This window comes from Mycosarcoma maydis, chromosome 10 (assembly GCF_000328475.2).
Source record: "Mycosarcoma maydis chromosome 10, whole genome shotgun sequence".
In the NCBI taxonomy this organism is placed as follows: domain Eukaryota; kingdom Fungi; phylum Basidiomycota; class Ustilaginomycetes; order Ustilaginales; genus Mycosarcoma; species Mycosarcoma maydis.
The window spans coordinates 23,545-43,716 of NC_026487.1; the positions used below are offsets into that span (position 1 = coordinate 23,545).

A 20,172-nucleotide genomic window follows, 5' to 3' on the forward strand; every position below is an offset into this window, starting at 1 on the left:
TTGGCAGCCAGTTGTGTTTCATCTCCAGATGAGGAAAAAGGCGTTCAAAAACGTTGTTGTCCCGGAAAGAGTCTCGTTTCGATTCAAGAGCGAAGCGATTATGCCTCTCCTGTGAGGAGGCCGAAGATGATCTCTCCAAGGCACGATCCATGAGACCGAGCTGGTCAGAGCCGTGTAGCTGATCTGTAACAGCTCCTTCTTCCATTGAGGTTGGTACAAGACGATACTAAGACTGGAGAACCATGGGTCGAGCCTTGCACATCGATTATGCACGAGCAGCCTCTGCGATCCGTCGCAACAAATTTTCCTTACGGTGAACAAGGCTTCAGGGGCTGTATGGTGCCTGTGTCTACAAACTTGACATAGCCAAGCTCTATGTCTGGCAATCTGCTGTCGATGTGTAGGAGAGACTTGTCGGCGGCTGTATAACGCCAAGTCTTCCTGTGGAAAACGAGAAAAACCCAGGGTCCGGAAAACGCCTTGACGCAGTTGGGACCCGTGTTACACAATCAAGAGATGAAAGGCGTTGGAAGTGTTTGAATTCTAGCAAACACCACGATGCACAGACAACATTTCGTTCAGCCATTCACGATTTACTGTATTTATTTATTCAAGGGTCTAAGACAATTTTACATTTTGGTCTACCACGACCTAAGCGAGGCGCCTGCGCCGTCCGCAGACCGCTATTTGATCTCAAATCACGCCCGCAGTGGCGCGCTTGTTTGCATGCGATAAACTGGTTGCGGTGGGCTGCGCCTGCGCGTGCGCGTGCGCGGGCGGTGACAGTAAGCAAAATTTGTGCACAAGCGAGGCGATGCAAGATGCCGCAGATCGACGTACAGTACGTTCTGGTCGGCGTTAAAATGAGAAAAACGGTGGCAAGTTTAGATCCAAAAACCGACACCCGTTCCAACCGAGGCGCGAGGCGCTGGATGCCGCTGCGCTTGGCCTACACTAAGGCCTACCGCGCTGGATATTCTCAACCACCCGCTGCAGTTGAATCTAGCCCTACGCCTCAGCTTACTCATCTTGTCTACCTTGTGCTATCGTCAAGGCCGCGAAGCGCTTTGCGGCCACGCGAGTGTCGACGGGTGAGTCGTCTTAATGGATTGTGCGCGCTAAGCAACTCAAAGCAATTGGTCAGCAGATCGACACAGCGCATCAAAGATTCACGATTGTAGCGTTAAGATTTTTCGGAGCTAGCTACTGTAGAGTGTCAACGCTGTTGCGACCGTACAAGTGTGGCGCTTGTCGCAGATGACTGGATCGTCGTTGCTTGACAGCTGCTAGGTTTGAGGGGGGACTCTCGATGTCTTGAGGGCCCAGAAACTCCGCGCAGACGAGCTGAGACGAGTGGCTAGCCGAGATTTGTGCTTCAAAAAAGCAGAAGAAAACGATTCGTGATTACGAATGCCGCACGACTGTGGGCGTTGGAGTGTTGGTGTGAGATCGAGATATTTAGAAATTGGTATGGACCATCGTCATGGCTGATTGGGAGGCGACCTTGCCATCATCACCGCAGCTTTGGTGGACTGCGGCCCAGCAGGTTGAACAACATGATGAGGTCAAGACGAAACCCGTTCATGCAAACTTCATCTTGTGTAACAACATGAGCCCACAAAGTCACGGTGAAGCTCCTCTAAGCTAGCAGACGACTTAAACAAAAAAATCATATGAGAAGCAGAGTAAGTACAGTGCGAGAAAGCCCACCCTGTGTCCTTGCTGCGGACCACTTTATTGGCTCACAATGCCTTGAGCTGTCCGCACAGCCGCAAAATGTTCCTGCAGCACATTGTTCGCGAGTGATTGACCTGCTTGCCCAGGCGTTGCCATTGGGTAAGAGGATAAACGGGTAAGGGGTCTAATCCGGCCCGCTTTATGTATGTTCCAGGCACGATAGTACATTCGAGCTTCTTGCAGTCCTGAGTGAAAATCGTCCACTCAAAGAGGCAACGGAAGCCAATCGTAAGTAAGCATTTGCTCGAAACAGATAGGAACAGGAACGGCGATGGCAAAATGAGAGACCGGCAACGTAAATAATTCTGCGACGTCGATTCTTCGTTTTGAGTGGATTTAGACCAGAAAGGAAAGATGAAAACCGTGAGCGTCGACCATGAACGTGGTTCCGTGTGATGTTAATGCTGCAAGTCCTTCACGATGACGAGTGATGCACGATGCATGATTTTTTATTATCTGTTTTTTGATTTTTTGTTTTTTTTTTGGGCACGATGCCGGAGCTGAGAAAGTCGGACAATCACGGATATCATTACGGTGGAATTGACAATCACAAATCGTGAATTCACGATTCTCGCTGCTGCTCACCAAGACGGTTCACGCGCCACACAGCGCGTCCGCCTCCTGCTTGTTCTGCGCCTAACATGCCGTTCCGAAACGTCCCTCTAAGCGATCATTGAAATTAGGGTCGGATTAGCCAGTGCAATCAATTACTGTATTCCCGTTATTGGCGCCAGTCCGAGGCGAGGTCGAGCAGTTTGCCCTCGTGTCATAGTCGCAAGCGTTGCAACTCTGTGACGCCAGCTACGCTGTTGTACTCTGACTCGTGTCGACGTGGGGTCTGGCGAGAATTCCAGGATGCTGTGCCTCATGCGGGGGTAGAGCCTGTTTGAAATAAATCACATCCGTAAAGCTCACCGGTGTTGTTCGTATGTTTCATGAAGATTATGCCTAAAGGCGACGGGCCCGGTGCACACCTGTAACGGGTATGAGTGCTGTGCGGAGATGTGTGGGTGGTATACTGTAAATAGTGGATCACGCACGAATCGTGACTAGACTGCTGCGCTGAGGCGTGAGGCGTGCTTTCAAATCTAGACCCTACCTCGCTTGTTTTCCTGCAAGTGACAGCCTTTTGGCGTTGGCGCGCTTTCCGAATTGACGAAGCGCGTCACGCTTCACGTTTCATGCTTCGTGGTTGAACTTGAAAAGTGTTGACGATAATTTACGCAGGTTTGCTCGAAACGAGTTAAACGCTTACGCATACGCCAAAGAACACCATTGGTTGGTTCGGTTTGACTGACACCCAGGATTCGGACCAACATGGCAAGTTGCGCAAAGTACCTCGCCTTCATCGGGAAGAACAAGATTTCGCGGCGCTAAGCGAAGCGATCCTTCGCTCCGACTTGTTCGGTATGCTGTGCGCCAACGCTGCTTCCCACGCTCTAATTATGTCGCGTTCAGTCAGCCTTATGAATACTGTATGACCAGCACCCCCAACAAAGATCTTGGTCTTGGTCAACCCATTCGGTTCGTTTAGCGAAACATCTTGGTGACTGCTTACAGGCAATGCTGTTTTGAATCCATACATGATAGCATAAGTCGGGTGTTTGTGTCTGTCTCTCATCCTACATATGCTATGAGATGCCAAGGATCGCAAGAAACACTTAGCCATATCACTTTTTCACGACCACCCGCAAGGCACAATTGGCGAGTATCGTGCAGCTCTTCAAATGCACGACCGTGTGGTTGTGCAGCGTTTTTTGTGCGACGGCAAACTGTTTCCGCGATTCTTTTTGGGAGACCGAGCCGAGCTTGGCCACCTGCAAGAGGGAAAAACTCGAGCATACATGCTTTGCAGCTCATTTTACCATTACAGAAGGTCTTGTCCTTTGCATCCGCCATCAAGATGGCAAACATGGACCTCAAAAAAGCTCAAGTAGGGAGGAAAGAGACAAATTGTCCATGAACGGAACAGGTTTTGCTTCTCCCTTTACAGTGAGTTTTCGGAAAGAACATGACAGACTAAACCGAAACAAACAGAAATTACAAATCATACTGTATTAAATATAAAACGTGCATTCCGTAAACATGAATTACGAATTGTGAATCGTGAATATGGGCGGGTTAGCTGTCAAACTCTCCAATGCGCCAAATGTCTTGGATGGCATGTTTCTGATCTTACTAGCTTGCAAGCGCATTTTGTTTTTTGTTCCAAATCTCAACTCGCTCGTCGGTCGGGGTTTGGAGGTTACTGAAGTTTCTTCATGCTGAGAGGCAGCGTGCAACACTGCAGCCTGGGCAAGCTCGTTTGCGAGCAAGCTTCATCTCGAACGCTGGCGTACCTTGATACGGGGGGAAGGGCGTCTTTGACGGCTACAGTCTTGTCCGGTCCGATTTTCAAGTAGGTGGTTTCAGAGCAGAGACTTGACAAGAGTTTCAGATCTCACGTTCGAAGCGCAATAGTCCAAGATTTTATCGATGGGCGTCAACGACGATAGTGCTCTGAGTCGCTGTCACCGCGCGTAACGAGGGCTAGCTGCCTGTCTCCTCCGACGTTTAGCTTGAGTCGCTGCCTCAGTTGACTTGTCCATTTGATCGAGTCTTGGTGTTACATGTACCGCTACACTGCCTCATCTATACGCTTCTGGCTGCTTTCCTCATAATTTCGAGTCCGCTTGGTATCCTCAGCTCTTCCACTTCTTCCATCAATCCTTCAAAACGGTCGGACTGAATCCACGTCCACAGACCGTTCCCTCATCTTCGATATCCCATCATCACACGATTCGACTCGAACGTTTGGCAAGATGAGTCGTACTACAGCACTACCCCCGCGCTTCTCGACAGAGGAAGAGATTGAGCAGCTCCAAGACCTGCCTGCTAGCGTCGGCAGCCAAATTCCTGCAGTTGGTAGCGTCTCGCAGAGCGCTTTCCAACCTCCCAACAGCCGACGAAACAGCTACAACGTGGCGGGCAGCGGATCTATGCCCTTGGCTTCAAGCCGCAGCAGCTCTTTCAGTGGTCAAAGTGGCTCGAGCGTTTCTCGACAGGTTTATACGGCGGGAAACCATTCTCCTGACGTCGGCTCACCGGGCGATCTTGGATACATGCCGACGGTGCAAGGCCGCGACTATGACAACTTTGTCACCAACATGAGCGGCTATGCGACGCCTTCAGCGCAGAGCCACATGAGTGTAGCGACTCCGGCAGCTGGCTTGTACCAGGCGCCGTCCGAGACGTCGTTTGGCAATGCGGCGCTCAAGTATCGCAAGCCTTTTGCACAGCGTGTGCTCAATCCAGGCGAAAACATCGAAAAGCCATGGTTGCAAGACAAGAAACGTCGCTCGTCGGACCGCAAGGCGTACTGGATCTTTATCTTTGGGCTCTCGTTGGGTCTGATCGGCTCTGCATTGCTCATGTACTTTGCCTATGCGGCGGTTCCCAAGGGAAAGTACTGCCTTGTGCTCGATGAGCAGTTCGATGGCGACACGATCAACAAGGACATTTGGTTCCATGAGATGGAGACTGGCGGGTTCGGCAACAACCAGTTTGACTGGACCACAGACTCGACCAACAACTCGTTCGTTCAAGATGGCAAGCTCTACATTGTCCCCACGCTGACATCCGATGCGCTTGGAGATGCGGCCATCATTGACGGCTATACACTCAACCTCACCGAGGCGGGGACGTGCACAGCTGCCAATAAGTCGGACGCCAATTGCGCTGTAAGGTCCAACGCTACCACTGGTGTGGTGTTGCCGCCAATCCAGTCGGCTCGACTGATGACCAACTTTTCGCGCAGTATCAAGTACGGACGAGTCGAGGTTAAGGCTCGTATGCCTACAGGAGACTGGATCTGGCCTGCGATCTGGATGATGCCCAAGGACTCTGTGTACGGAAGCTGGCCGCAATCGGGCGAGATCGACATCTTCGAAGGTCGCGGCAACTTGCCCACGCATCGCGATAGTCAGGGCACAAACCAGATGTCTTCTACTCTCCACTTTGGTCCTAACTCGCTCTTTGACGGCTACGGTTACGCCACCAAGGTGCGAAACCTTTGGAGGGATTGGTTCAACCAGCGCTCGCACACGTTTGGACTCGAGTGGACCGAAGATGCGCTGTGGACGTGGGAGCGCTCTCGCGTGTTCCGAAACCTGGATGTCAAGTTTGACAATGGCTTTTGGAAGCGCGGTCGTTTCCCGAACCAGATGGCCAACGGAACGCTCCTGGCCAACCCATGGGCGTCAGTGCAAGGCCCACACGCCAACGCCGCACCGTTCGACCAAGAGTTCTACCTCATCCTCAACGTAGCCGTCGGAGGCACCAACGGCTACTTCAAGGACGGCCTTGGAGATGAAAAGCCATGGTCCAACGATGCGCGAAACGCTGCCAGCCAATTCTGGCAGTCCAAGGACAAATGGCTCCCCACTTGGCCTACAGACCCCAAGAAGCGTGGCATGGAAATCGAGTACGTCAAGATGTGGCAGAAGTGCTAGAAACGCACCCATTTACCTTGAAATTGCCACCGTTACCAGTCGTGTCGCCAGTCCTTTCTTTTCTGTCATTCGTGATCCACGACCAAGAGATTCTTCGGATAGATTTGCAACTTTCCCGCATACCATGTTCATAATTGTTTTTTGGGAGGTCTAATCGTCAAAGTTATCGCCTCAGCGCATTGCTACAATTGCTACTCGGTCTGTGTGTGATCTGTGAAAATACTACTGTACAAAGCCTGGCCGATTACGTAGTCCTGATGAATGGTGCGCACCGGTGGGGAGAACAGACGAAGCGTTGGAGGACGAGGCGAGTTCGATGCCTGCGCCCGCTACTGAGCCGCGATAACTGCCGGGGACTTCGATATTGACGTCAGAACCGGGCGCGCAGTCAGTAGCTCCTCCTCCTCCGACATGGGCGCGCAGCAAGGCGGCCTGGTTAAGGCTGGTGGCATGTTGGTGAGAGGGCTGATTGTACACACCTGCTGCGTGTGCTCTCCAAGCTTCGACGCTACCCATTCCATTTGCACGCAGTCCCGACGACGAAGAGCGCACGTGAGGTGGACGTGATGATGCAAGAGAGGGACGTTCAGACGCGGCGTGGAGCATCTCTTGACGCGCCGACTCGTGGTGGCCGGGCTGAATAACCGAAGCGTCGGTTCTCTCGACACCCGTACCAACGTTGATCTGACCATGCCCACCTGATGAGCCTACTGAAGCTGCGTCGGTGTGTCTATTGGCAGCTGCAGCCGCCGAGAAGCTGCGAGAGGCAGCGGGAGAGGGGACGAGGTTGGGAAGCGTGAGACTCCAGTACCTCGGCCAGACAAATCGATCCATGATCCAACCGCGAAGGCGCGAGATGAGGAGCTGCTCGATCTTGGGAATGTCTTGCAGCTTGGCTCGGGAGCCTAACAAGCTGGTCGCTGACGCTTCGAGCGCAAAGTCGGGATGCAAGGAAAAGTGGAGCTGGTGGCGAGAGCGTGGCGGAGTGGCGGAAGAGGAAGAGGAAGAGGAAGGATTTGGGTTGGCAGTTGGAAGCACGGTAGCATTTGGATCGGAAGAGAAGAGCTCGATTGCCAAGGTGCCCGAGAATCGTACAATGGTCAGGCCGAGCGAGACAGGAAGGACGGCGAATCTGGGTTTGGGAAAGTTGATGAGGAGCTTGGTATCGATGGCAAGGGTGATCTGATCGGAATAGTCGACGTCGATCTCGATGCGTGTGCGGCCTGTATCATCTGCTGGACGGACGCGGGCGTTGGTGAAGATGGGATAGGCGTCGCCAAAGTCGGCTTCGGTGACGCGGATTGGGTCAAGGAAAGAGGAAGTGGCACGATTAAGGATCTCTTCCATCAAATCACGAGCCGTTCTCTCCTTTTGTGGTTCGAGCGGGTTCGGTGAAGGGATGGCGTCGGAAGCGGTGTGATGATGAGAAGATACGCCGCCAGTGAGCACATCTTCGCGATAGCCTGCAATCGCTTGAGCAAACATGACGTTGAGCCAGTCGGCGGATTCGGGAAGGTGAGAAGAGAGGTCGTAGGCGGTTTTGTCGAGGATGTTGGCGAACATGGATGCTCTCGTGTCGGAAGCAAGACGATGGGATTTGCGCAGCGGGTGAGAGGCGGGCGAAGGAGCAGCAGCAGCAGCAGCACTGGCAGCAGCGGAGTTGGCCTTTCTGGCGTCCTGTAGAAGAGCTTTGGCATGAAGCTTTGAACGGCGTTGGGAGACTTTGAGACGCATGAGCCTTTCCTTTTCCAGAGCGGTGGCTGAGTCTTCAAAGATGACGTATCGGATGAGGAGGAGCGCGACAATGACCATGGATACCTGGCCGACAATAAGACCCTGCGTGAAAGTCCATCGGGAGGGTGATGGAAGGTAGGCAAAGTAGGCGGCTGGCGAGGGTATCGGAGGTTGGACTGGCGCGTATGGCAGGCCGATCTGCAGATCTTGCTGCTGTGGCTGTTGCATTATGGGAATGGTTGAGATGACGCTTCACAGAGCCTCCTAGGCTGTGGTACCAATAAGGACGTCTTTTCTCGCCATGGCTGATGACAGAGACTGTGGTGATGAATGGGACACAAGGGACCAAGAGGTTACCAGACAGATCGCACAGTCTCTGTAAAATGGCCAAACAACCAAGCCAATCGAATCGAATCACGAATCACGAATCGAGCGTGGAGCAAAGTCACGAGTGTGAGTGCAACATTCACGATCCACGATTTTAAGTCAAGTTGGTGATTCTCACACTCTGAGTGGAGCAACATATCCTGCCATCGCCGATGCGGTTCGTCAGGTGAAAACAGGTGAATGTGCATGTGCATATCGGCGATCAGTCACGCACCAAAAAAATCGTACGAATGAGCCATTTCGCGATACGCCGAATCGCAGCTTTCCTTGATTGCAACGCTCACGCCTGTCGGAGCTGAAAAGTGCGCCGCCAGCATTCACGATTCACGATAACCTACACGATGTACGATTCACGATTCACAATATAAGTTAATCACCAATGTCGGCATTATGTTGGAAAGCAACACACGCTCACGACCAAGGTCAAGCTATCGTTGATGTCGCCATGGAGCTTTCTTGACCAGATCATGTTCTCTTCCACGCGGAGCTGACTGGAATGCTATGGCCAATGCCCAAGCTCAGCACCGAGAGTCACTCACAGACTCACACACTGAAAAGTGGTGTGTGTCGACAAAATCACGAATGATTCGATTTGCGACACTCACGACTGACCAACTAACTCAGCGAGCCAAAAGCGCGTATCGAGTTTTGTGTGTGCGTTGGTTCGCTTAGCTTCGGTGTTGTGTGTGTGTGTGTGTGTGTGTCGTCTGCCTTAGGGTTCACTTGTGACTGACTGGTTTTGATAAATCGCAATTTTTGCCACACACACACACACACACGAAACCGTGTATGGCGAGATGTGCCGACACGCAGGTACCGTGGCACCGTGGCTGGTCAAGCCTAAAGTACAAAATTTAGGAATAAAATAGTCACGAGTCAGAGTCGTGAGTGGCGTGTTGATGATCATTCGTGATTGGTGATTCGCGAGTTGTGAGTTGGTGCACTTGGGCTCTCTCGCCACTCCCTCCTCTTGCTTGGCTTACTCCCACATCCCTCCTCACATTGGCTCGATACAATTACAATGGCGGCGACATCTTCTTCTTCTTCTTCCAAGATGCAGCTGTTCTCAGTGGACGACGTCGCAAAGCACAACACCGCGACCGACTGTTGGCTCATCCACCGTGGCAACGTGTACAATGTCACCGATTTCGTCGAGGATCACCCGGGTGGAGATGACCTCATCATCAAGTACGCCGGCAAGGACATGGGCGAGATCATGGACGATCCGCAGGAGCACTCTCACTCGGATTCTGCCTACGAGTTGCTCGACGAGTACATCATTGGTCGTCTGCCTGCCACCGATGCTGAGAAGCACGCACTCCAGCAGCGCACTGCCCAGGGTGGCTACTCGGGCAAGGATGACTCGATCGTCATCACCGAAGACTTTCATCCCGAGGAGACCGACTTTTCGTCCGACTACAAGGCGCACAAATTCCTCGACCTCAACAAGCCGCTCATGCCTCAGATGCTGCGTGCCAACTTTTCCAAGCAGTTTTACCTCGAGCAGGTGCATTCGCCGCGCCACTTGAAGCACCCCGCACGCTTCTTTGACCAGGACTATCTCGAAGTCTTCACGCGCACGCCGTGGTACGTCGTACCCATGGTCTGGCTTCCGATCGCTTCCATCATCTTTTTCCGCTCCATCACCCAATTCGCTTCGAATCTAGCGAGCACGCCGCTCAACGCCACCAACTGGTACGAAGCTGCTACCAAGCCTACGCAATTTGACGCTTCCGTGTGGTCGATCGCCGTGACCCAGACTGCCATCTGCTGGGCAATCGGTGTCGTCATCTGGACGTTGCTCGAGTATACGATTCACCGCTTCCTCTTCCACATCGACAACATCCTTCCGGACAAGCCCGCGTTCCTCACGCTCCACTTCCTCCTTCACGGCGTCCACCACTTCCTGCCCATGGACAGGCTTCGACTCGTCATGCCTCCGCTGCTCTTCCTCGTGCTCAGCTACCCGTTTACCCAACTCGCACATACCTTGTTCCCACACGCCATCGCCAACGGCATCATCAGCGGCTCCTTCTCCATGTACGTCGTCTACGACTGCATGCATTACGCCCTCCACCACACAAAACTCCCAGAGTACATGAGGGAGATGAAAAAGTACCACCTCGAACACCACTACAAAAACTTCGAGCTCGGCTTCGGTGTCACTTCCAAGGTCTGGGATTACGTCTTTGGCACCCAGCTCTAAGCCACCCTTGAGGGTCTTGGTTTGTACAAGTATCGTCTTTCTAGAACTCGCATCACCACTCGATGTATATACGATCCGCTTCAACATTCCCACTCACTCGTCGTTTCTTGAATCGCGCCATGCGCTCGTCTGTGCATAGTGGTGTTTAGCATTGCATGCTTCTCTCGCAGTCGTGAGTTACACAAAAAGGTTCTGCAGTGTCTGGATCGCCGTCGTGGGTCCGACGACGCTGAGCCTCACTCTTTGACCCTCAATCACCGGTGAGGGTAGTATGCTCAGACACGTGGCTAGATCGTGTGCGTGATCGGCCTGCACGCGAAGTACGACATCCCAGCTCTTGCTATCGAGAGCAGAGGCGTGCGTGGAGAGAACATCGACGGGGAACGCACCACCAACATTGCCGAGCGTACCTGTCTGCGCGGTCTGCACAAGTTGCAAGACGAGCCTCGGCACAATCACGGCGAGCCTAGATGACGCCGATGGCGTCAGTCGCATACCAACGTACCGCCATTCGCGTGGCTTCATCCCTTTTCGCACGTATCGCTCCGTGGAACACTGTGGTTCTGCATGGCAAAGCTGGTCTGCAGTCCGACAAAGTCAAGGTGATGGCAAAAGAGATGGTGAACTGTGTCAGCGTTGCCAAACTCGGTGCCAACTATCTTTACAACGTTCTCCCAACATCCGAAGCACTAACTGTCTGTCTTGTGTGTAACTTCCTCCGCCGCTCTTGCAGCTGAATCGTCAGTGGCAGCCACAATGCCCAACGTTGCCATAGCGGCGCCGGCTGCACCGCTCGAGCCATTCGCGTCGCGGCCAGTCATGGTCTGTTTGTGCTTGCCTTGCTTTCCGCGGTCTCGTTCTTGGCCCAAAGTCACCGCTTTACCCTTGGCTTCGACCACGCCGTTGGCACCGTGTTCATCTCCGCCGATCGACTGAACCTCCTCATCGCCCTCTATATCCGCTGCAAAAAGCGCCTCCATCGCCGGCGTGTAGCGTTGGATCTTGTCGAATTGACTGAGCGGATACGTCACCATATCGAATGCGAGCGCAATCGGCACATTCCTCCAATTCTTATCGCCCTGCTCGCTCAATGCAAACAGCGACGATCTGGCCATTTTGGGATAGCGCTGCGAGAAGTGTGTCAGCAGAATATTGTGTGCACCCATCTCGTGCCCCACGCGGATTGCTTCTCCAAATGTCGAGTGTCCTTTGGCAATAGCCATGTCGAGTTCGCCATCCTCGAGCGTTGCTTCGTGGATGAGCAAGGAGCAGTCTTTGCCCGCCGCGATCAGCTCGGGCGCAGGGCGCGTGTCTCCAGAGTAGGCAACCGACCAGTTTTCCATGGCGTGTCGCACGACAAGGCCGTAACAATGCGAGCCGCGATGGACGACACGTGCAGTGTGGATGTACGAGAGGCCAGTGAGATCCTTAATAGCCTGGACGTGAGCGAGATGCTCCTGGCGGGCTTGCTCTTGGCCACAACTGTTGCGATTTGCGAACGCTGCGCTCAGGCCCTGTTGGTTGGAAAGATTGGGATCGACTCCCTTCTGATGATCAAGGTGGTCGTTCAGGACGAGAATGACATCCTCGTCTAAGCCGAGCTTTTCCAACTGCTCGTACTCTTCAAGGTAGTTGTGCACAAAACTAGTGCCGAAGAGGTAAAGCGGCTTGTCGGGTCGGGGTACCAGCTTGCGTCGTTCCAAGAGCAGTCGGATAACACCAATGTGATGGTCGGCATGGATGTGGCTGATGAAAAGCACATGCATCTTGCGCAGAATGTCGTCGACGTCCTGTGATACCAACGATCCGCTCTCGGCCGCGGTACCATCTCGTCGACAGCCGAATTTGCGTCGAAGTAGACCATACGTTGACTCACCAGCGTCAAGCAGGATGTTGCCCGAAGACGGTGTCTGGATCAAGGTGGAAATGACGTTGCGGTACTTGCTCGGTGCTGCTGAGCCCGTACCCAGGGTTGTCACAAGAATGTCCTTTTCCGAAGGGACGGATGCCGCTGTGGGTTCAGTTTCAGCCTTGATCTTCTTGACTACGTCGAGATAGGCCTGCCATGCCTGCTTGCGCGCTTCTCGCAGGCGGGTATTGCGCATTGTGCTGAGTCCGTCGTGCAATGCTTCTGTAGTGGCACCGACGCCATTCTTAGAATTGCCTTTGGCTTTGACTTTGCCCTTGGCGATCGGCTGTGTCTGTTGTTTTGTTTCTTCGGCGTAATCGTATTCGAATGCAGCAACCTTAGCGGCTCGTTCTGATAGAATGGGAAAGTCGAAGTCCGGTGCACCCGAAGAGAAGTGTTTCGGTTCGCCTCTTGGATGGAGTGGGATCACCTGGTCCGCTTCGGCTGCTACAAACTTCAGTGGAAAATCGCTAGCATCTGCTCTGTCACTCATAACCGCCTTTGAGAGCGCGGACACGGGGACTTGGGGTGTGAGCTGGTACTGCGGTACCTTGAACATGACGTTATCAAGCTTGGAGAGGCGGAGCGGGATGGTGGCGCTGGAAGGAAACATGAGCTTGTTGGCACAGACATTGTAGTTGGCGATAAGATGGTGGCAGTCGGGTCCAAATTGACGCATCCATGTCTGGTAACGTGGATCTTGGAGGAGGTCGACGGGGACAGCATGTACAATGACGTGCGGCATTCGAGACTGCTCCTTGCTGAGATGGCCGTTGGCTTGGAGAGTGTATGGGGAGAAGGCCAATGTTGCGCTGTCGCTGAGCAGATTGTCGATGTAATCGATCGATGGCAGGTAGATATAGAAGACGACTGCGCCAGCTCGAGAAGGGCCTACAACGTGGTTCCACTTGACTAGTACTTCCTCAAGATCGTTCCATGCTGCCGGTGTCGATTCACCTGCACCTTGATGCTTTACCTTGCCGTTTTGTTGGGCTTTCTGCTTTGCGTTGGTACTGGATGAGCCAGTAGCACCCCGACGCCCGCCGGTCTGACTCTGCAGCCACTTCTTCCTTTCATGTGATGGCATGCTGGACCAAGATGTGGGTCGCTTGAGGGTGACGTCCTCTCCCTTTGTCAAGGCGGCGAACAAAGGTCCTGGCGGCACGCCGGCTTCTGTGGCTTTGACAGGATCAAACTTGCCACGCTGTGGATGCGCTTCACAAATGAAAGCCAGGACCGGAGCCTGTCCGCCTTCTGCTGGATCGGCGCGGTCGGCCAGAACGTTGCGAGTGTCGCTGGGTGGTCGTGGTAGAAGGCGAGTAACGAATGCAGGCGAAAGTGGGGGACGCCATGGCGCAAGAGCTCGGGCATGTGGAGAAGATGAAGGTTGTGGTTGATCGGCATCTGGGATTTCCACATCATCGACCGAAGACACAAGCTTGCGCGATGACCTTGTGTCTGTGACACTTTCGGTGATATCGGTCGCTTGCTGCTCGCGTTTGCGAAGGAGAGAATCGTTGAAGATGCTGTCAGAGACGAGGCGGATCCAGGCTTGTGCTTCGTGCCCTTGTAAGATGGAAGGATTGAAGTAAGGCTTTCGCCAGAGCTGATCCACCTTATCGAGAGTTGCGGCAGAGACAGCTGCCGAGCGATCGCAGTCGACCTTTGGCTTTTTGAAAGCTGGTTCCAATGCCTTGGTAGGGTGGAGGGGCACTGCGTAGACAGCAAGATTGTCATCGGTGAATATGGGAACTGAGGCTGCGTCTGAGATTTCGGACGGATTTTGATCTGGAGGCGAGGAGTGGGACAGGGAAGGCACCTCGTGAACGTCGAGCTTCATGATGTCTCTCTTTGCATAAGTTCGCATTGTGGCGAGGGCATAGCGAAGGCCGTCTGGACCGTGAAGAGATTCGGTGGAACGCTGACCATCAGCCATGGACATGAGCACACCAGGAAGACCACCGATGGCCTCCCAGCCTACGCGAGAGACAAAAATGTTCGAGATGCGGCTGAGGTTAGCTTTGCGCTGTGTCGAGGAGCGAGAGGTGCCTTCACCGGCGTTAAACAGGTAGCGATCAGCGCCGAACTGGAGGATGACGGGTGGGAGCACATTGGTATCAGACGAAGGCACGTGAAGCACGCGCAGGTCGGCGAGCATGCTTCTCTTGGGCGGGTTGATGGCTGATAAGGCTGCGGATGTAGCAAAAGCGCGCGACGAGACTCGAAGCTGACACACGGAGGAGAGCGGTGTGGTGCCAGAAGACGAGCAGAATAGCTTGACTATGGTCGGACTTAGCCACCACATGCGTTTCTGGACAGAACCTTAGCCTGAGACTCTGTTGAGGATGAGAGAAGCAGCACCGCAATAGTATGTCCAGCAAAGTCGACGGGCAAGCTGAGAATTATAACCAAAGCAGTCGAGCAGTGACGGCGCAGCCGATAGCGGGGAAGAGCAGGAGACCAAGATAGACGGGGCGGCTATGACTGTATCGTAGCCTCGAGCCGACAATGCCACCGTGATGACTAGGAGAATCGAATTGTGATGTATTTGGAATGATGAATTCAGAGACTCAAAGTTTTCGAGTAGTGTTCGTGATTCTTCATATAAGTTAACGAAAGCCCACAGTGACACGAGTCATGAGTCATGAGTCGTGAGTTGTGAGTCGTGAGTTTTCTTCTTGTCACAAAGTCACACTTTGAGTCACAGTCACGAGTTGTGAGTTAAAGTTACGACCTAAGAATCGGGATTCGGAGGACAAAGATTTAAGAATTTCCTTTTCTCCCTTTCGTTTTTCTGAGTCGAGAAAAATTTCAACAGAAATCGTGAATGAAAGCCGCTCATGGCTCACCAGCACCAGTCACGAGTCACGAGTGGAGGTAGACAAAGAACAACGATGCTCGCGCCTTCACATCATGCTACTTGATCGAGGTGTGAAGCAGCAAAGCACGGAAGGATTCGTGATTCGTGAGTCACGCGTGGCTTAACGATTTCATATACGACCCCATAGAACAGCAGATGAATGCAAAGCGCGGCTCAGTTGGAACCGCATCCGAACGAACAAGTAGTAACCCTAAGTTACCGTGTATGCTTGGAGGAAATGTGCGAACGAATGTGGCTGCACTGGAGCAGTATTCTTTTGTAGCATCATTCGTGATTTTATCAGTGTGTATTTAGTTTCCCACCCCGATCGCGCGCATCTTTGATTCCTACATCGATCATCGACCCTATTCCTGCTCCCATTAGGAATGCGCAGCAACACGAGTCTCGGCCGATCAACGCCGCGCTTTTTCTCGCTACTGAAGAACAACAGGAAGAGGTGCTTCCAGCACAACTTGATCCAAGTCTGTCACCTCGCGTCGCATCCGATGAGCGAAGGGATTGCGTAACGGTCTATCCATCACTGTACAGTATATACAGTAGCGTGAACACTGTTCCTTTCCACGGGAAGGTAACATTCACGATTTGCGATTAACCCACATTCGTGATTGCGTCTGCGGATCACCCGAACCGTCACATGAACAGCGACGGATGAACAGCGACGGAACAGCCGTCGAAACAGAGCATGTTGAACGATCGGCTGATCCATTGGCTCTAGGACTTGGATATAAATCGGTGGCGATTAGCAGAGGCCCGTACAGGTGGCTTAACCTTCAGTGTCCGTACTTAAAGCAACAAAGGGCACGCTCTTGCATATTGACGATACAGCCTATCGAGCATCACGAGAACACACTGACGCGCTTGCCACGGTCACTTGAACTTTCTCCACCGCCATTCTGCTCGACGCTTTTGTGTGTTTCGCAAGATTCCCTCGTTCTCCCTCTCGTCGTGACCCGCAATGTTCAACGATACCTACTTCGAAAGTGACAACCCAGTCCACACCAAGCTCAAGCAGCAAAAAATTTATCGACAAGGTCAATGGCTCGATCCCTCCATTGCCACACCCGATGAGGTCGACCACAGATTCTGCCAAAGCAGCGTATTTGCTCGCACTTTGCAGCACGATTGCTACGAAGAAACCTCCCAGGGGATCCTGCGTAGCCTCAAGAGTCTGCCACCGTGCGGCAATCGATCCAAGGAGAGTCCAAATTTCAAGAAGTACCAATCCCTACACAGTCAATTACTCGACCTCTTTTGTCTCCTCGACTACCAAGTGATGCCTATGGGCCAAGACCCTTTCTCCCAATTTAAAACGGTCAATCGTGTTGGCAAGGAGAAACTTCCGCGTCCTCCGCACCAGATCCGCATCCAACAAGTACGCTACGACATCTCCACGCTCTCTGAGCTGCTGCGTCACGATCTCTGTACTGAGTTGCATCCGGATCTCGTCCATCTTCTTTCGGCCGAAACGCTCATGCGTCGCTACAGGGTTGTCCGGGGTATATCGTCCCTCCTCGATGAGTACAGCATCATGCTTGCACCCTACGAACGAGCCTTCCTTTGGCGCGACTGCGAAGTTTGCTCAAACTACGACTTCTACATCATTCGCTTCTTTCGCGATTTCTACCGCTTGCTTCTCCGAATCTTTCATGACCAACGCAACAGGCGTGCTGCTCGCAACCGCTTCGCTCTCGAATCCGAAACTTCGAGTTCCGAATTGAACGACGAATCAGAAGAATAGCTTGAACACAATGAAATAGCATCCACGACCTTTCTTCGGCAAGTGTCGAAGCATTCGAGCCTCCTGGTTGTTGAGCCTGCTTCATGTTCTCATTAGCATCGGACAAAGTGTGTCGAAGTCGTCTTGCTTTGCTATGATGAGATCCGAACTCGTCATGGCTGCGGATTTGATCCTATTAATGTTGACAGAGGCAATCAAACACTGCTTACTTTGCCCACGTCGATCGTCGTTCATATCATCGCTCACAGCCATGGTCACGGGTTGGCATGTTCTAGACCACAACTCACATGCCAATCATTCTGGTTTAGCCGAAAAGGAAGAGAATGACGAAGCACTGTTCTCACAATCACATATTGACGCTTGCTGCTCGCCTACATAAGCTTGTTCGAGCTGTCTCTTGCTCATCCTCTTCTCTGCTCGCTCCCTAACCACCTATCCGATCCTCTCCCGGTGTCTTTATCTGTCAAGATGAAGAGCGTTCTTGTTCGTGCCAGGATCATGCTCGGCCTTGCCCTTATGTCGCTCGTCATAGCGCTTATTAACAGAGTTGACGCGCATGAAGATCCTACAGAGAATGACAAGCGTCAACAGGTGGCTAGACTGGCAGACTTTCGGTCCACGTATCGTCGTCTGTATATTTACGATCGTGCACAGCCAGTCAGCCCGATGCTTCTTAAAACCTATCCCAAAGCAGCCATGGATATCATCGACAAGCTGAGCCTTTTTGGCACTGCTCACTGGCCCAAGAGTAAGGGTCTCTCACCTCGTTGCCGTGATCGATGGTGCATTGCATCCGCATAGAAAACTGACCCATGCCTCTTTGATCAACAGAGTACGATCTGGTCGCGTTGCTCTCCGCTCTGGACTATACTACCGAGACGCTACTGCTCACTTCTTTCCATCCTGCCGTGATCGAACGCCAATCAGAGCATATTCGCGAACAGCACTTCCTAGTCTCTGAAAAAATGGTCGAGTGGATCTTCGAGCACATCGACGGTCTGGCGCAGATCACCGGACAGGCTGATGCCCAAGATCGCCTCAGACACTACATGGCTGTGCGCGATCTTGCCGCTGTTGGTAGCATGATTCCGCACGCCTGACCCTCTCACTCGTCTTTTTGTTTGTTTGTCGATGCGCTCGACAGTCATAGATCAAGCGTGCAATCAAGAATCAGGTGTTGAAAAAGTAAAAAGCTTGAAAATTGACATCGTGCCCCAAGACAAGTACGTCTCTCGGGTCAGCGTGATCAGCAAAAGTCTCGCAAATCACCTCCGGCTCCCATACCAAAGTAGTAGCTGTTGGATCTCGCGTTTTGGGAAGCCGAACGGATGCTACGTCTGCCCGCCATGTCTGTGAGCACGTTAGGGATGGAGCTCGAATGATGGTGACGAGCAGCACTTGCGCGATGGTTCTGCATGCGAACAGGGTCGTCTCGACGAGGCTCGCCCCAACGACGGATGCTGATGTCGGAATCGCTCGAGGTCCATGGCGAATCTGGAACTGCGTTGATGTGGTCCAAGTCTGCAGGGTTCAGGTTGAGCTGGCTGCGCACAGCTCCGAGCGAGATGGAACGTTGCTTGCGGATGACACGTCGTACTGACTCAGCATCTCGTGCTGCCGCAGCTGACAGTCCTGTGGAGAAACTCTGGTGCAAGTCAGGCCGAGGCATCTCTTCAACGGAAGGAAGAGCTTGAGAGGCGCGAACTTGCTTGGCTTGCGATCGCTCCGCATGTCTCTGTTCGCGTTTGGCCTCCTTCTTGGCCTGCCTCTTGAGCTGCTTTTCGAGTTGCTTGTTGATCAGCACCTCATCCTGCCTGGGCGTCTCTTGGCTTTCCGACATGGTTTCGATTACGCTTGTTCCACAGCGCGTCAACAGTGCACTCGGTGCTGATTCAGAAAGAAGAGGAGCCTGGAACGCGTAGTCTGACGGCGCCGTCAGCTCAGAGTAGACGCTGGGCTGAGATCGCACGCTTTCCTTGCGGCTTATTAGGGATGGTATCGGGCTCTGCGAGCGCATGCGGGTCGTGTTCGTCCGGGTGGTGCGGCTTCGTTGACTATCACGAGAGCTGACGGACAGCATCCTGCGTCTCCTCCAAGCTTCCCTCATCGCTACATCAGCCTCCGCTTTGGCCTTAGCCATGGCATCGTGGTTGAATTTCGACGCTCGAGCTGTTTTCTTGGCAGCAGCTCGAGCTTTGTTCAGCTCGGCAGCAAATGCCTCGTCAAACACCGACGAAACCACCGTAACGGCAGCCGAGCTTTGGCAGCGAGACGCGAGTGGCTCACCACCGGCCTCGTTCGCGGCCGTCGGATGCGCAGGTCGAGCATGAGCACGCTTCTTTCGGCTTGCATCTTTTGCACTAGTTCGTAGCTGCTCCTTTGAGCTCGAAGATCTCAGTTTCTTGGAGCACCGTGTCTCAACAGTCGGTTTCGGCTTCCTGCGCTCGACATCCGAAGCAAAGGGATCGGCTATACTGCTGGTAGCGTCCGACTCTTCGAGCACCTTGAAGGCGTGCATAGTCGACATCTTGTTGGGCTCGAGCCAGCTCTTGAGGTCGGTGGTGGCGCAAAACTGAGGTCGAATGCTGGGAGCGCGGCTCACATTCACCTCTTCGGTAACAGCCGTTTCACTGTCCACTCTTGCCGTGTCTGGTTGTGCGTTGACGTCGACGTCGACGTTGACGTTGACGGAAGGCGTGAACTTGCGTGCCTTTCGCAGAAGTCGGCGTTGCTGACGGTCGTGTTCAGCCTGATCGGCATCGACGCGCTCGAGCAGACGCTCCGACTTTCCGGCACCGCTCGTCGTGGTTCGTGCGTCGACGTGCGTCCCGGAGTTGGACGCGGTCGTCGAGTCAGCAAGTGTCGTTGAGGTGTAGTCGCTGCGCAGGCTGCCGTTCTTGGTCAACCTGCAATCGGGCCGTGGTGATAGCGGCGTGTATGGGTCAGCAACCTCGCCGGCCTCTGTCATCTGCCCAAGCCAGCGGCCAACATTGCCAAGCAATCGGCTTCGTCGATCACCTTCCATGACTGGGAAAGAAAGTAACGAGCCACGACTGGGCTCGATGACCTTGGCTACATGTGCTGTTACCA

At 53.2% G+C, this 20,172-nt stretch overlaps 8 protein-coding genes across 8 annotated transcripts in view; 5 read left to right on the forward strand and 3 right to left on the reverse strand.

Moving 5' to 3' along the window:
- Positions 1 to 821: 821 nt before the first annotated feature.
- UMAG_03644 (uncharacterized protein) lies at positions 822 to 1,648 on the forward strand (the record flags this gene model as incomplete). Its single annotated transcript, XM_011391831.1, has 2 exons — positions 822 to 1,091; positions 1,463 to 1,648. The coding sequence occupies 2 exons, from the start codon at positions 822 to 824 to the stop codon at positions 1,646 to 1,648; spliced, it is 456 nt and encodes a 151-aa protein (XP_011390133.1).
- Positions 1,649 to 4,538: 2,890 nt separating this feature from the next.
- On the forward strand, positions 4,539 to 6,227 carry UMAG_03645 (uncharacterized protein; the record flags this gene model as incomplete). Its single annotated transcript, XM_011391832.1, has 1 exon — positions 4,539 to 6,227. One exon carries the CDS (start codon positions 4,539 to 4,541, stop codon positions 6,225 to 6,227), a length of 1,689 nt encoding a protein of 562 aa, XP_011390134.1.
- A 222-nt stretch (positions 6,228 to 6,449) lies between these two features.
- UMAG_11963 (ERMES complex subunit MMM1) lies at positions 6,450 to 8,189 on the reverse strand (the record flags this gene model as incomplete). The annotated part of the gene is made up of 1 exon (XM_011392051.1): positions 6,450 to 8,189. One exon carries the CDS (start codon positions 8,187 to 8,189, stop codon positions 6,450 to 6,452), a length of 1,740 nt encoding a protein of 579 aa, XP_011390353.1.
- A 1,180-nt stretch (positions 8,190 to 9,369) lies between these two features.
- UMAG_03647 (putative fatty acid alpha-hydroxylase) lies at positions 9,370 to 10,554 on the forward strand (the record flags this gene model as incomplete). The annotated part of the gene is made up of 1 exon (XM_011391833.1): positions 9,370 to 10,554. One exon carries the CDS (start codon positions 9,370 to 9,372, stop codon positions 10,552 to 10,554), a length of 1,185 nt encoding a protein of 394 aa, XP_011390135.1.
- A 177-nt stretch (positions 10,555 to 10,731) lies between these two features.
- Positions 10,732 to 14,621, reverse strand: UMAG_03648 (tRNase Z; the record flags this gene model as incomplete). The annotated part of the gene is made up of 2 exons (XM_011391834.1): positions 10,732 to 11,135; positions 11,249 to 14,621. The coding sequence occupies 2 exons, from the start codon at positions 14,619 to 14,621 to the stop codon at positions 10,732 to 10,734; spliced, it is 3,777 nt and encodes a 1,258-aa protein (XP_011390136.1).
- A 1,678-nt stretch (positions 14,622 to 16,299) lies between these two features.
- Positions 16,300 to 17,082, forward strand: UMAG_03649 (uncharacterized protein; the record flags this gene model as incomplete). The annotated part of the gene is made up of 1 exon (XM_011391835.1): positions 16,300 to 17,082. The coding sequence occupies one exon, from the start codon at positions 16,300 to 16,302 to the stop codon at positions 17,080 to 17,082; it is 783 nt and encodes a 260-aa protein (XP_011390137.1).
- Positions 17,083 to 17,550: 468 nt separating this feature from the next.
- On the forward strand, positions 17,551 to 17,883 carry UMAG_03650 (uncharacterized protein; the record flags this gene model as incomplete). The annotated part of the gene is made up of 1 exon (XM_011391836.1): positions 17,551 to 17,883. The coding sequence occupies one exon, from the start codon at positions 17,551 to 17,553 to the stop codon at positions 17,881 to 17,883; it is 333 nt and encodes a 110-aa protein (XP_011390138.1).
- A 445-nt stretch (positions 17,884 to 18,328) lies between these two features.
- The window catches only part of UMAG_15081 (uncharacterized protein), a gene marked incomplete at both ends in the record, with an annotated part of 3,068 nt that continues 1,224 nt past the window's right edge, over positions 18,329 to 20,172 (reverse strand). The window contains one exon of the mRNA XM_011392059.1: positions 18,329 to 20,146. Within this exon, the coding sequence (XP_011390361.1) occupies positions 18,329 to 20,146 (1,818 nt within the window). The remainder of the gene's footprint in view (positions 20,147 to 20,172) is intronic.